This window comes from Astatotilapia calliptera, chromosome 13 (assembly GCF_964374335.1).
Source record: "Astatotilapia calliptera chromosome 13, fAstCal68.1, whole genome shotgun sequence".
In the NCBI taxonomy this organism is placed as follows: Eukaryota; Metazoa; Chordata; class Actinopteri; order Cichliformes; family Cichlidae; genus Astatotilapia; species Astatotilapia calliptera.
Window position 1 is genome coordinate 2,692,215 of NC_137434.1, and position 14,565 is coordinate 2,706,779.

The 14,565-nt window shown below is 40.1% G+C and overlaps 2 protein-coding genes and 1 long non-coding RNA gene across 3 annotated transcripts; all 3 read right to left on the bottom strand.

The window, feature by feature from the left end:
* Window positions 1-1,704: 1,704 nt before the first annotated feature.
* LOC113035371 (uncharacterized) lies at window positions 1,705-4,184 on the bottom strand. The gene is made up of 5 exons (XM_080288307.1): window positions 3,251-4,184; window positions 2,853-3,008; window positions 2,376-2,554; window positions 2,082-2,139; window positions 1,705-2,028 (listed from the first exon to the last, which is right to left on the bottom strand). Exons 1-5 carry the CDS (start codon window positions 3,422-3,424, stop codon window positions 1,705-1,707), a joined length of 891 nt encoding a protein of 296 aa, XP_080144433.1. The 5' UTR covers window positions 3,425-4,184.
* LOC145419312 (uncharacterized) lies at window positions 3,490-8,150 on the bottom strand. Its single transcript, XM_080288309.1, has 5 exons — window positions 7,837-8,150; window positions 6,001-7,478; window positions 5,364-5,588; window positions 5,000-5,260; window positions 3,490-4,266 (listed from the first exon to the last, which is right to left on the bottom strand). The coding sequence occupies exons 2-5, from the start codon at window positions 7,465-7,467 to the stop codon at window positions 3,490-3,492; spliced, it is 2,730 nt and encodes a 909-aa protein (XP_080144435.1). The 5' UTR covers window positions 7,468-7,478; window positions 7,837-8,150.
* A 3,546-nt stretch (window positions 8,151-11,696) lies between these two features.
* LOC145419623 (uncharacterized) lies at window positions 11,697-13,476 on the bottom strand. Its single transcript, XR_013900927.1, has 2 exons — window positions 12,802-13,476; window positions 11,697-11,965 (listed from the first exon to the last, which is right to left on the bottom strand). It is a non-coding gene; the product is annotated as an uncharacterized LOC145419623 (long non-coding RNA).
* Window positions 13,477-14,565: the final 1,089 nt, after the last annotated feature.

The following is a 14,565-nucleotide window of genomic DNA, read 5'->3' on the forward strand; positions in this document are numbered from 1 at the left end:
AGGGAAGGTTGAAGCCGCCCACTGCAGCTGTAAGGCCGGAGTCGCAGAGACCTGCAGCCATGTCGCTGCTCTTCTGTTTAATGTAGAAGCAACAGTGTTGATCCGTGGCACAAGGACAGTTACAGATGAACCTGCATACTGGGTTTTGCTGGGTAATAATACCAAGATACAGCCAGAGGTTGGCCATAAGATAGACTTCTCCTCTTCAGCTGCCTAAAAAAAGACTCTTGATCAAAACATAAACAGACCATCCGTATTGAAAGGTAAAAGGAGCCATCCTCAAAAAAGAAAAATCCCACCTGCTACTGTGGAGGAGTTGTCACTGCTATTGGATACTTTGCTGGAACACAGTAAAGCTGTGGGTTGTGGGAATGACCCATAATGTTTTATCTAGGGGTCTAGATTTATGCCTGTAGTGCACTGCCGTGTAAATAATTTGCATTTACTGAATATATACTGACTGAGTCCCACTGTTCAAAAGTTGAATAAAGAAACAAACTAATTTTGCCTCTTTTTTATTAAAACCACTTTATAGAACATCACATCAGTTACAGTGTAGAATCCATGTCATTTATAGTTTACAAATGACAAAATGTTTACACAAATCATGAGTGTTTACATGATATCACCCACTACTAACATTACTTTATTTACTGTATCTTTTGAAAAAATACAGCAATTTTAACAGCACAAGACTTAAGAATATTTAACAGGAGCAGGTTTCATTCTTCCCTGGTTTTATTATCACACTGTTCACCAAACGCAGCAAACCTTCACCATCTTATCCAGGAGGGTCACCTCTTCACCCTCAGAAGAAGTAATCTGATTGGCATGGTGGTATGTTTGAAGCAGGTCCCTTGTGTAGCGCTGGAACCCAGTCACGATGTTTCTCCAAAGCCCTATAGGAACCGCTCACTTTAAAAAACAACTTTATTTAAAAAGTCATTTTATGCCTGATACAAACATTTTAAAAGGCAAACCATGCACAAGTTAAACAGATAAATTTTAGTTTTGCTTAGTTTTTTAAGTATAGGAATGGTTATTATGTTTTAAAAAATCATATGTAATAATTGTCAAATAACATAAAAATAAAACAACATAATAATAAAAGCATAATTGACAGAATATATCGTAATGATAACAATAGCAACACCTCACTTAAAAGAATCAGAATCAGAAAGGGTTTTATTGCCAAATGTTGAGCAGGTTTACAACATTAGGAAATTGCTGCGGTGCTTGGTGCAAACATACTGTCATAAACGCTTAAATAGATATAAAAATAAGAATAAGAATTAAAAGTGCTAAGTAGATAGATACATGAGTGCAGGTGGTGATCAATGCCAAACATGGAATGATGCAGTTTGCCCCACCTGGGGCACACAAAAACAGCTTTTCTTTAAAAGACTATGTTAGCACATATCTAACCCATGTGAAAAACCCAAGTGGGTCCTACATGTGTTTCCCATTTTGTACCAAGTTAAGTGTTTCCCATGTTTGACCCAGCTAGGACCTACTAAAAGTGCCCACTTGGCATTGCCCACATGGGTTTAATGTGAAGAACCCAAGTAGGCCCCATACAAAAAGACCAGTTTGAGCCCATGCCCATATGGTACCCATCTAGCCCGAGCAAAAACCAGGTGGGGCCCATATATACATGTTGGCTGGGATGGCACAGGGCCATTTGTTGGTCATTGTTCTGTGCCATTACTGGGAGCTTTGAAGTTTGATATACAGATTTTGGACTTTGGGGGACATCTTGTGCTGATCAAGCTGCATGAAGATTTTTTGGAGCACTTCAAAAGTGAAGCGAAAGGGTTTTGGATAAGCTAGGTTGAGTGCATAGATCAAACCTAGAAGCAGGGCACAAGCTGAGGCAACCGAAGTTAGTTCATGCAACACTTCCACACCCTCAATGACAATGCCAATGTCTTCAGGTGGCTCCTGCAGTCCCTCCCCCTCCTTCCGAATCACATACACTGCCATGGTGACCTCCTCCAGGTCCCTCTGAACATCATCTGCTCCACAGTCCTACAGAGGGGTACAAGACACAAACACAAATCATCATTAGCCTCACTTCTTACTGTGATTAAGTGTTTGGGTGATGTACCAATATGTGTTATGTGCTGGGCTATTTCTTGGCTGGGTGTCATCACACACCAGAAACAGCAGAGAGAGGTGTATCAATCTGACTCTAAACAAATTGTAAGCAAGAAATATAAGATTTCCCAACATGTCAAACTATTCCTTTGAACTTAAATAATCAAGTAAGCCCGTCTTACTTAAAACAAAGTCAATCCAATATGTAATGTGTTGTTGCTGGGAATTACATAATGTCCAATATGGTCATGATAATAAATACATGTCAGCAATCCAACTAGGGTTCACGTGTTATGTTTGTTCTAACAGTTAACTTTTTTTGTGTCCCTTTGACAAGATGTGCTGACAAACTGTTGAAACTTACAAGGTATTCCTTGATCAGGCCATCTGCATCTTCTCCCAGGAAGATGGTGAGGGCTTTCAGCACACATTCCCTCCGATGATTAATGTCCACAGTCTAGAACAACAAATGTTGATTAATTTTAAACTCTAAATTTCATAAGACAGACATTCTTACTCTTATTGCTTAACTTACATGTACTTTATTTAAAAACAGTAATTCACAAGCCCAGAGATTCATTACAGAAAGAAAAGGGGATGAGTTCAGTGGTGTATTTTTTGAGTCGCTAAAAACATTCATGCATATGAAAGCCATGATTAGCACTGGCCTGCCCATATTGTCTTTATGAAGGATTCAGATATATTTTGACAGCCCTCTTAGTTACGAAGTATCTTGTTTGATGGTACAGATTTACCTGGTCCAATGTGTCCATGATGTTCGCAATCTTTTGGCGTGTTGCTCCTCCTTTGGCACGTATGACTTTGATCAGCTGACTTGAGTGCATGTCTAACTGGGCCATGAACTTCCACTCAAGAGGAACAGCCATGAGCCTCTGGAACTCTGTATTTATCTAAAAACAAAACACAAATGACAGTAGATATTGTATTATGGAACAAAATGCTGAAACTGATTGTATGCCAAAATGTCTATATCCCAAAAAGTATAACATATATGGGAATTCAAAATGTAAATTCTTTCATTAAGTTCAGTGTTATAAAATCTCAACCACATCAAGTTATGACCGATTCATGAAAGTTAACTGCAATAAATCCTGAAGCATACAGACTTCGATCACTTCAGTTCCATTCTTACCTCTTTCTGTGTGAAGAGTGCAGGCCATCTGTCCTTCAGTTCCTGAATGCTTGGTTCTTGGTTTACCACCTCATGTCGTCTGTAGGCAAACGTGTTAGCCATTTTGTCTGCGATGACCCTTTCATTATCCCTTATCCCGATCTCTGTCAGAAGTTCTAGTCTCACTTTTTCCATGCTGTCCAGAGTCTCACCAGTAGGAAAGGATGGATAAAAGTTAGCTTCAGAAGGTTTTGGCTTCTTCACTTAGGGAAAGCATCTGTAGTAGCTTTAGATTTCAGTGAGTTTACACACAGCTCTGGACACCCCTGTAATTTGAGCTGGGTCCTGTAGTTTGCCATTTTGTACTTCAGTCGTTGTTTCCAACCGTAGCAGCCATTGAATGATCCAGGTTCTTTCAAACATGGGTGCTTTTTGATAAGGGCCTCTGCAGCTGCGCAGAAATGTGCATCCTCTGGATAGGCCTTGTAACGGTAAATTTCTTCTGCAACTCTTTTCAGGATATCAGACAGCATTCGGGCGCTTAAAGTCAACATTTTTTGGCTCACACGGTACTCAGTATTCCCCCTCTCTAGCTGTAGCTCTGTGTCATATGAAAATTGGGGAATTGCAAAGTCTTCTGGCCACTGTTGTGTTCGAGATGACATAGATTCAGGGGATGAGAGGATAATTGTGTCATTTGATGCCACCGAAATACCGTCATCAGACTCAAATGAAAGAGACAGAGATGAAGTGGACTGATTGGCACTGATCAAAGGTGGATTTGTTTGCTGGTGGATCACTTTGATTGTCCCCAAATTCCGAAGTTCGGTGGTAGAATTCAGATTGAAGAAGTCGTTGCCAAAGTCTTGGTCCACGTATTGCAGTCTGAAGTTACCTTTTAACCCAAAGGTAGTCTTTATCGTGCTGAGAAGGTCTTCAAGTGACTCTGGGATGCCATTTGGAAGAGTCAGCTTTTCAATGTTGTTCTCTCCTAAAATCACCTTCAGTCTTGCAGGTGTTGAATCAGCCATGGTGGTCTGAGAACAAAGCACAAGCACAGTTAGTGAGGATCAACATGTAAACCACTGACATTTCCAATTAGGAGAATTTAATGTCAAACTAGAGGAAAAGAGAGAAGGCAAAGAGAGGAGGAAAGGGGAGGAGAAAATGAAGAGGAGAGGTGGAGATCAGCTGAGGCAGCGAGGAGAGAAGGCAAACCGAAGAGGAGAAGGGAGGAGAAGAGAGATGGCGAGAATATGGGAGACATTGAAGAGAAGAGAGAAGGAGAGGAGGTGAGGAGAATATAGGAGACAACAAGGAGAGGAAAGAAGAAAAAGAGAAGAGAAGCAGAAGGGGGGAAGAGCATAGGATTAGCATTCACTGACTGGAATCCAGCAACCTGCATTAAAAAAATGACATAACTGATGAATTGCCAATGACATCATCACACCACTTTGGCTTGCAGTATAAAATAAATATGTTCTGAGAACACAGTATTGTATGGGTCTGGGTTTTGTTTTCCCACTTAAGAAAATACTTTATCATATTTTGAGGCCTCACCCTTTAAACATGGACATATCTTTTCAAGGTGACAAGACGCATCCCTCTAATTTTGTAGTCTGCCAGTGGGTAGGTATCATGCAGTTCTTGTGGCTCAACAAGTTCCACTTCTTTGCTTGGTGATGTTTTGAGATCATAAGCTCTGTAGTGTTCCATATACCATCCGCTAAGCTTTTTCAGAATGAAGATTAGTTTGTCCTGCAGTATCACCTTTTGGATGATTTCACCAAACTCTGGCAGTCCTCCCAGTGAGCCGTGGATCAAGATCATCCCACACTTGTAGATTAGTCCATTATATGCTACACTTTTAGCCAAGCACACATTGTCCATATCTGGAGACTTCTGTCTCAGTGCATTTGAGATGTCCTTGTTAAGAACATCAATGTGAACAGTGGAAACATCTGTTACTTCCAGTGGGGGTTTGGCAAAGCTAATTGCATGCAAATGATATGCAATCTGATACTGATGTCTCTGTGAAAGGGAAAGAAGTACATTTTTGAAGCATCTGATGTTCCTTACAACTCTTTTAAAAAAAACTATGCTTTGCTTCGAATCGCATAGTCCATAGTGCAACCAGTGGCCCAAACTTACGGATCAAGTATGGATAATGTTCCAAGTAGTGGTGCTTTGGTTTAAGATTAACATCTGGGAAAACCTCTTGAAACTTGATTCTGTGCTCGGAGATCTTAAAACCAAGATATGCAATGGAGTCCTCAGTATGAACAGGACTGACAACAAGATCAACAATGTCCTTCAAGTCTGTTAAGATGTGCCAAGCAGGCTCCTCACAGGGTACACTCTGCCCAACGAACAAAGGCAAAAATCTGGTAAGACTCCAGTTCTCGTGTGCATTCCCTCCTACACTTTTTTTGGATGCAAAACTGAGAGCCACAGGATGAGGTCGATTTGTTTTGTCAGCCCACTTAAAGTTGAAAGATGATATTGCTTCATTCAATGTACATAATGTGAAATACTTTTTTTTTGATTAACAAATTGAGGCAAAGCGCAAGTTCAAAAGGAACAATTCCCTCAAAAAGATCATGTACAACATCAGGTGGAAACCCAGTGGTGACATCAAAATGTGAGAGGTGCTTTGACAAAATACACTTTGATTTCACACCATAATAACTGGGCCATTTGTTTTCCTCGATAATTCGTAAATGATCTGCATGAATGTCTTTTGTTCTTAAAGTAAAGACTTAACTTCTGACTTCAATAGTCTGGAACTCTGATGTTTCTGCAGTGCAAAATCTACATACGTATGTCCCTGAGAAATTTTCAAAGAATCCAGCAATACTGTGTGCACCAAGGTTGTCGGCAACAACACACTGAACAGTGCCTTTTACTGTTCTGCCCAACTTTGACAGAAATATCCCACTCTGTTCCAAAATTACAAGATCATTAATTACAGGTTTTAACACTTTCTCATACCCATAGCACTTCAGATCATTACTTTTGATTAAAGCAGCCAAATAGATTGAGGTTAAAGCAGAATTACAGCCTGGTGGCAAATTACCCAAAACCCAGTACAATCCACAAATGTTATGCTTCCTCCGTGATGTACCAAGGGGATTACATATTTCGAATTCATCAATGTATAATATCAATGAAATGCTTTCCTGCTTGGACAACAGTCCATTTTCATGGAAGAAGTCACCATCGAAGATAGTTTTGTAGTGCACAGAAGTTTTTTGAGGCTGATTATCTACAGTATTCAAATTAACAGCCTGATCCAAGATTGTCTGGCAGTCAAGAATATGCTGCAAAGACTTTAAAATTGAAATATATTGGAATGACTTGTTATTTTTTCGGTCAAGTATATATTCCACTGGTTCCACTACTTTAAAGTGGCTCTTATAGTATGCTTTTCGTCTCCAAGGACTGGAAAGTGGACCTTTATCTCCAATTGCTTTTTTTACAGGGTTTGTCTCACAGAGTACACTGGCTAGCTTTTCAACAACTGACTGGTCAAATTGGCATCCGTTGTCTTGTAATACTTGGCTAATAGTCTTTTGGGTAATCGCCACAGAAACAGAACCAATCAAATAGTTTAACTCCTGCAAAAGCTCATCTACAGCTGCATTAGACACAAGAAAGATGTGTTCCAACTTAAGGAGCACTGAAGCAATTTTAAGCTCAATATCCTTCTCTAAGTTTTCAGAATACCCATTGTCAAAAGCAGAATTAAAATTTACATCACTCTCTATAATTTCCACATCTGAAATATCACTGGCAACACTGGCACAAGATTCATCAACAGAACTTATTCCAGGCTTAAATGTGTTCACTGTACCAGAGTGTTTTCTGTATTTATGACTTTTGAAGTTCTCATAGACATTGGTTTTATATTCACAGTTTTGGAACACACATGTTACAGTCTCCTTATTTTTAAGATGCTGATAGATATGTTGAAAATATTCTCTTTCTGTGGAGAGTTGATTATGGCCACAAATATGGCAAGTGAATGTGGACGCAGCTTTGGAGACTGCTTGTTGGGCAGGGTGATTTCTTGATAGATGGCTCAGTAGGGCGTTCCAAGTCTTGAACCTACATGCACAATTTAAATAAGTGCATGGATATGAGTGGCCTCGTCCGTAATGCCTATGAATCAGTTTGTAGTGTTTGAGCAATTCAGATCTTTTTGTTAATGTTGTCCCACAGTCCTTGCATCTCCACATGAAGCATAGCACTGGAGAAACAAAGAGACACGCTTTACTGGGTGTATATAAATAATTTGAGAAAACACAGAGGGAGAGTTGGGCAATATTACAATATGGTGATATGAGACTAGATCTCATCTCAGCTTTTTGCCACATTGCCCAACACAAAGCAAATCATTTAAACACAAAATGTATTCATCAAATGTAGCCAGCCCTCTCTAATTAGATTTTAAAGGGATAAGTTCAAAACAAAAGTTTAAAAACAAAACCCAAATGCCCATAGGTACATTTTTTTTTTTGCAATTGTTTTATATATAAAGCCGATTCCTGTTCAGTGTAAAACTGAATTAAGTTTAAATGAGACATTACTATTTTGAACTTGCATACCTTTGTTGTTGATGAAGTGAAAGTACGCAAGTTCACAGGTAAAACGAGCTGCCTGGCACGCCTCCACACAGGAATGCCCCTCTTGAAGTAGTCACAGAGCTGAGAAGAAGTTAGGTCAGAAGGTGGCGATGGGGCATCACATTGGACACCAAGCCAAAGGTTGTGGCACTGTCCAGGGTTCCAACCAGAGGTGATGTAATCTTTCTGCCATCAGCAGACACCCCTCTAGAGAGGTTGACAGGAAGGAAAGGAAGCGCTACCTAAAGATCCTAAAGATTAAAGATATGTTCGAGTTAGTCTGTCGTTCTTTCATCATGTTTACAGTGTTCATCTGCATCTATGTACTTATATATGTATTCAGACACAGACCAGAAGTGTGCTAGGTCTACAAGAAATCTGATGGCTGTATTTTCTGTGTTCAATAGTGTAATACTTTCTTCTATGATTTCTAATTTTGATTTTCTGCCGCACACCATCTCCTTCTCACACGGCTGATCCGTGCGTGTACGAGCGCTGCACGCACCCTTTCTCCTCGCCTTCTTAACGTCATGTACATTGAAAGCAATGCAAGCGGCAGTAAATGCATGCTTCCTGGAGCCACCACAGCTAAACTTTACCTCCTACATCACCCGTGGCCGTGACCGCATGAACTATTCGCGCCGACAGGCATACTGCGAACAACCACTCGTGTATAAATGCGCGCGCCCGAAGTAACGTAGTCTGAAGAGAACCGCGGCCCAGCTTGCCGCTATAATGTGCTAATGCTAATGAATAACTAACAGTAAGCCAACACCGACACACTGCATGAATACACAACTTTAAGCTAGCATTACGATATTAAAACAAGAGAGTACCGCCGGCAAACTACTAACTTAACCTACATGTCCAAGCACAAACTACCAACAGGTCTGATATTTCGCTAATGTTAGCAGGGCTGAATGATAGCGGTTTGGTCAGGTCAGTTTACTAAACACTTAACAAACTTAACAATACAGTTGGAATATTTTTATATCTAATATATTAAAATATGTGTTCTACATTTGACTTACCTTCAAGGACTATGGAAAAAGTAATATCTTCGTTACCTTATTGACCAAATTGTTCACGAGGTCCTGCCTGCAGCCAAGTGCCTCTCAAATTGTTGTTCTCAACCGCAAGTAGAAAATTCTGGAGAAGGCGGAGACTTCATGACATCAGACTGCGTCACGAGAAACCTAATTGATGCAGGTTGACTCTAATGAGAATAGCAGGTTACATGTGTACTGAGGGAACAACACGTAATAACAAGTTGATATACTCCACAAATTTAGACTGGCTCCACTAAAGCAGAAATCTTAATGAAACTGACTCTGAACTTTACATAACTTCAACTACTGCTGAAATTCACTTTTTAGAGTGTAGACACCAATTACAGGTGCTCAATCCCACCTGCAGAGCGCCTGTCCGTCTGCCTGAGGTTAGTAAAAGTGTTTAATACGGTAGTCCTTTATTGATACCTGTGCTAATATATGCTAAACCATCCAGTTATACACGGCTAACATGGATGTGCTATGCTAACAGTGAATGCTGTCGGTGTTTGCTGAAAGCAAACTGTGGTACAGAGACGATTGTTTATAATATTTCTAGTGATACTCAGGTCTCATCAAGCCCCGATTTAATTCGATTTATGCTGTTATCAGTGTTTGCGATGATAGCATGGCTGTGGTGTCACATCAATGTATGCGCTCGGTGTTTGCTGATATCAAACTGTAGCATTAGGACCACTGAGTTAACCTTGTAGTGATACTCACTCCTTTATATTTAGACCTGGTTTAACCCTTTAAGACCTACCATAGAACCAAGTCCGCCAGAGCTTATATTATATTTTTACATGCTGTGGAGCCATTTTTGGGAGCATTTCAAGTTGCTATACATCAATACAACCATTATAGCCCAAACTTTAATAATATGTCTGCATTAGGTGCATAGTAATTACATAAATTGCAAAAAAGTGCAATAAACTACAAAAAAATTGAAAATCGTTTTTGTTTTTTTAACATATATTTCTAGTTAGAGAAATTTAAGAGGCTCATCCCTCAAAACTGTAAATACAAAAAAGTTGCACAAACTAGTTTCCCACCACAGGAAATTTATTTTGAGTGTCTTCATAGTTTTATTTTTGAAATACACCAATTTTTATACACTGCAGGAAAAACGAAAATAAATATTATAGTACAAATTTGCAAAATAACAGCATATGCATCAAAATAAACTATTTCCAGCAGTGCAATATGAGTCCTAAGCATCCCAGAAACGACACAGAAAGTCATAAACTCAAACATAACTTTTTAAAACACCAGTATAGGCTCATAAGGCCCCGATCGTAAAAAAACTACATTTCCGCAAAATGACGTCACTTCCGGTTTCGGGCAGGTCATGCGGTCATGTGATAGTTCACGCTGATGGACGTAGGAAGTGTTACAAACAGCTGATCGGATCGGCGAAGCGTGTTTCTGGAATATCATGTTTTTGTTGCTGCAAGTGATTTTTATGCAGTTTTTGCAAAGCTATATGTGGAAGGAAACTGTGACCTAGGACAAGCTGATGGCATAAGATGTAAGTACAACTCCTCCGGTTTCATATGCAAAAAAAATTATTGCGCTAGCTTACGTGGTTGCAGAGCTACCGGGATTTAAAAATAGTTACGCAAAATGGAGCGTGCCCGCTCCGATCGGCTTTAAAGGGTTAATTCTGGGATAGTTGAATATTTGTATATAATCCCTGCAGCTGTCAGACTCTATAGCAGGGGTCACAGCCTTTATTAAAACAGAGTTAGATAAAACTGTGAACAGTTTGGTTCATCTCTAGTTACATGGTTCTATCTTGATAAGCTGTCTTATCACAGATTAATTTTTCAAAAATATTAATGATTTAAGCAAGGAAAGGGCTACATGTCAACATACAACTCTTTATTTCTATTAATGTCTCACTTCATTCCTACCTGATTGACATGTTTAGGAATTATGAGTGATTGGCTCACTGTAGTTGTGAAAGTTGCTACCAATCAAATTATGATATGTTAAAGTTAAAACAAAACACAACTGTTTTAGATATTATCTAATATACATTTTGTAATTATCCTTATAATTACAAAATGTTTTATGTAAGATTTAAGTTTTGTGATTTAAATCTGACATCACAAAAGTATTTTGGAATTTGAATAATGTATTTTGTAACTGCAGTACACATAATACTGATTTTGAACAATTTTGTCCAGGTTCCTTGTCACCGGGGACTCCTTCAGGACCATCGCGTTCAGTTTCAGAGTCGGTGTGTCCACGGTGAGCCAGATCACCCCCCAGGCAGCGACGTCCATCTGGGACTGTCTAGTGGACGACTTCATGGCTGTGCCTTCACCTGGAGACTGGCGGTCCATCACAGAGGGATTCCAGGAGCGCTGGAACTTTCCTCTGTGCTGTGCAGCTCTGGATGGGAAGCACATCCAGACAAAGGCACCCCATATATCATATAGGAGACACACACATTGATATACACTAAATATTTATTTCATTTCTTTTTTGTGGTGCCCAAATTGATGCACCTGCTTGATTTTGTTTAAACAATTATTGCACACTTTCTGTAAATCCAGTAAACTTCTTTTCACTTCTCAAATATCACTGTGTGTGTCTCCTGTATGATATTTAACTGACATTTTTTATTGTAACAACCAACGATTTATACAGGAAAATGTCTATTAACAAGGTTGCCCAAATTTCTGCATCCCACTGTATCAGTATATTTTGTCATTAGTATAATATGAAATAAATTCTACATGTGTCAAGTCGTGTGTAGTAGGACATACGTGTAGTAGAACTGAGACATTAGTCATTATAAAAATTTATTTGAAATAATATTAAAAGTCTCAAACAGAAAAACATTAAACATAAATATATAAAATATAAGAATTTACAGAGAGACAGGAATAAAAAGGACCAGCTGCTCTCCAGAGCAGGAACAAGGCTGAGGAGGAAATGCTCCATTGGAGACTGGTGTGGCCTCTTCAGGGACTCCAGGATGGCCAGCTCCACCGCCGATGGACCGTCCTGGGACCCGTCCCTCATCTGCCTCGGAGCCGTCCTCCTCTGTGGGCCTGTAAAACAGCACAAAACACAAAGAAATGAGAAGGCTGCTACTAGATTTTAATTTCAACATTGAAAAAAAAAAAAAAACAATAACAGGATATAATCAGATTGGTTGTAGATATTTAGTAAAGGTGATCACAAGGGAATCCCACCGACTAAAAAGGTATCAGTGCTTGCTGTACATATCTGTGGGTGCAGCAGCAGGAGCTCAGGGACTGGGGATGCTCTGCTGCAGAATCAGTTGGTTCTATCAATACAGTATTAAATGTTAACAGGTTGGATATAATAATCGTAGAGTAGACAGTGGTCCCTCATTTATTGCAGGGGTTCTCAGAATAACTAGCCCCTGGTCACAGTTCTCACAATTGATTCTCAAAGTGCAAACCTTTGTAGATTGCAAAACGTAAAAGTATTATTATGCCGCGGTTTGTCTTCATCTGCCCGCCACTTTCGTGCGCCTTTTTCCCTCACGGTGCAGGTGTCTATTTCCGAATGAGGCTCATAGTTATGGGTGTTTTTGTGCTGTTTTTTCTATTGGACGCGATGGTTATCAAAACCAAACGTGATAAATTTGGCAAGCGCAGGAGATTTGTCAATCAGGCTGCAGAATGCAATGCTGTACTGTGCAATAAAAAATCAGCGAAAAAGCAAAGCAGTGACGGATGAACAGCGGGACCACTGTGTGCTGTTTATTAATAAACAATAAAATATATTCCTAAATGACAACATGCCTAAAAGCAGAACGGTATTTGTACGTCAGTGGGAAAATAGCGGTGGCTTGCTAGCTTTTGTGCGGCTTCCCCGGGTCAGTGAAAACTTTCAAAAGAGAAATGAATGAACTTACCAGGTTGCCCGATCTCTTCACATATCTTCCTCCAAGCTCGGTCCTTTTTATTCCTGTCTCGGTACTGAAAGCAGCTGGTGTTGTACAGCTCGGAGTTGTTTGCTACCGCATTGATTAGCCTTCCCCTCCATTGAAGTATGAAAGGCTTTGGCTGGATCTGCCCCTTTGACCTAGGTAACAGCCACGTCACCAGGCTCCTGATTGGTTGTCGCGGCGCGATTTGACGCTGGAGTTCAGATTTTTCCAACTCGAGCGGTAGACGCGAAACGCGCGTATGCACAAAATGCAACACAAAAACTCACGCGCGTGGTTTTATTCGCGACTCAAACGCGCCAGACGCGCTACACTGACGCGCGTTTCACGCGTTTTGGCGTTTTCGCGACGCAAATCTGCTTCCGAATTTTCGCGGGACCCGCAATCGCGCGTCATCGCGCCTTTCCATTGACTTTACATGTAAACCTGACGCTCTATTCGCGTCCATCGCGTTCGGTGTGAACACACCGTTAAAGATGACTGGTTTTTTAAGGAAGCAAAAGAAGATCAGATCAGATGAGCATGATGTGTCTATTGGAAACAAGTTCAAAGAATTGTCTAATAATGAGTTGCTGTGCATCCACACTGCCTGACATATTTTACCTTTACAAATAAAGCAGGTACAACAGATTCATATACCAAAACAAATGTCAGGAACTTCACCAGATCACAGGGCATTGATCCTTTCTCTCTCTCGCTTTTTTTTTTTTTACTCATCTCTGGAATTTTTCTTTTGTGTTGATCTTTACTCATACCAAGGCTGCTGGCTTGGGGCTGGCTATGAGCTCTGGATAGCTTTAACTTTAACAACATCTTCTTCTTCCTTACCTTCTTTAAAATATTCAATGTTCAGCTGGGTGAGGGTGATTTAAGGGTCTGTGGAGTTTGATGTTGGAAACACAGTGAGGCGGTTTGCCTCTAACAACAGGTTAGTGTGTGTCTGTGAGTGTGTGTGCCTATATGTCTGTGGCACTGTGCACATATATGAAACTAGCTGGCTTGTAATCAGACATACTGGAAGCTGATCAGCCAGTCACTACTCCATGTCGAGAAGTTGAATATCGTCTGATTCCGATCCCTGGCCAGTTGATCGGTCCATTTGTACTTTGTACTAAGGATCTGACAGATTAAACAACATTTAATGTCGACTTTGAAGGATATTTGAATACTCTTTACGGGGTAATGTGTACAGAAGTTCAGGGTTGCGCTGTATGCATTTAAAAATGTCTTACTTTGTTCATAATCTAGCAGCTATACACAGGTCAGAGGTGGAAGTAGGTGGCACTTAAATTTCATTTAAATGAATGGTCTTTGATTAAACTGTTACTTTTCACATCATCTCTTTTAATCCAAATTACATAAATCTAAAAAAGAAATTTTCAGTGAAAATAATTTCTTTTGTGCATAGCTCAGAAATATGGCCTCACCATTGCCTCCTCATTTAGTTTGCATGGACCTGTGCAAATTAGTCCCCACCTCACCCTTTCAACCATGTGTCCTGCATGACTGAGCAGCTTGGTGCGAGATGCACTAGTAGCACAGCTCATAGCAATGACAAAAATGTAACACCAGCCTCCAATTTATCACTTGTAGCTTACCAGTGCCTGCACTGGTTTCTGGGTTTGATGAGAACATTAATAATACCAACAGCTCTGCTGATTCCTTAGTAGTCTATTAGTTTGCACTTTAGCATGGACACCCAGTCCCCTTTGCAGCATTGCTTATAATCAC

Excerpts from the sequence above, each read along its gene's own strand:
- LOC113035371 (XM_080288307.1), bottom strand. The coding sequence starts at position 3,424 with ATGGAAAAAGTGAGACTAGAACTTCTGACAGAGATCGGGATAAGGGAT. Across the intron at positions 3,009-3,250 it reads CACTCTTCACACAGAAAGAG|ATAAATACAGAGTTCCAGAG; the intron begins GTAAGAATGGAA and ends TTTTGTTTTTAG. Across the intron at positions 2,140-2,375 it reads AACATAACACGTGAACCCTA|CCAAGAAATAGCCCAGCACA; the intron begins GTTGGATTGCTG and ends GATGACACCCAG.
- LOC145419312 (XM_080288309.1), bottom strand. The coding sequence starts at position 7,467 with ATGTGGAGATGCAAGGACTGTGGGACAACATTAACAAAAAGATCTGAA. Across the intron at positions 5,589-6,000 it reads CAGAGTTCCAGACTATTGAA|AGTGTACCCTGTGAGGAGCC; the intron begins GTCAGAAGTTAA and ends TTCGTTGGGCAG. Across the intron at positions 5,261-5,363 it reads TCCGTAAGTTTGGGCCACTG|AGACATCAGTATCAGATTGC; the intron begins GTTGCACTATGG and ends TCCCTTTCACAG.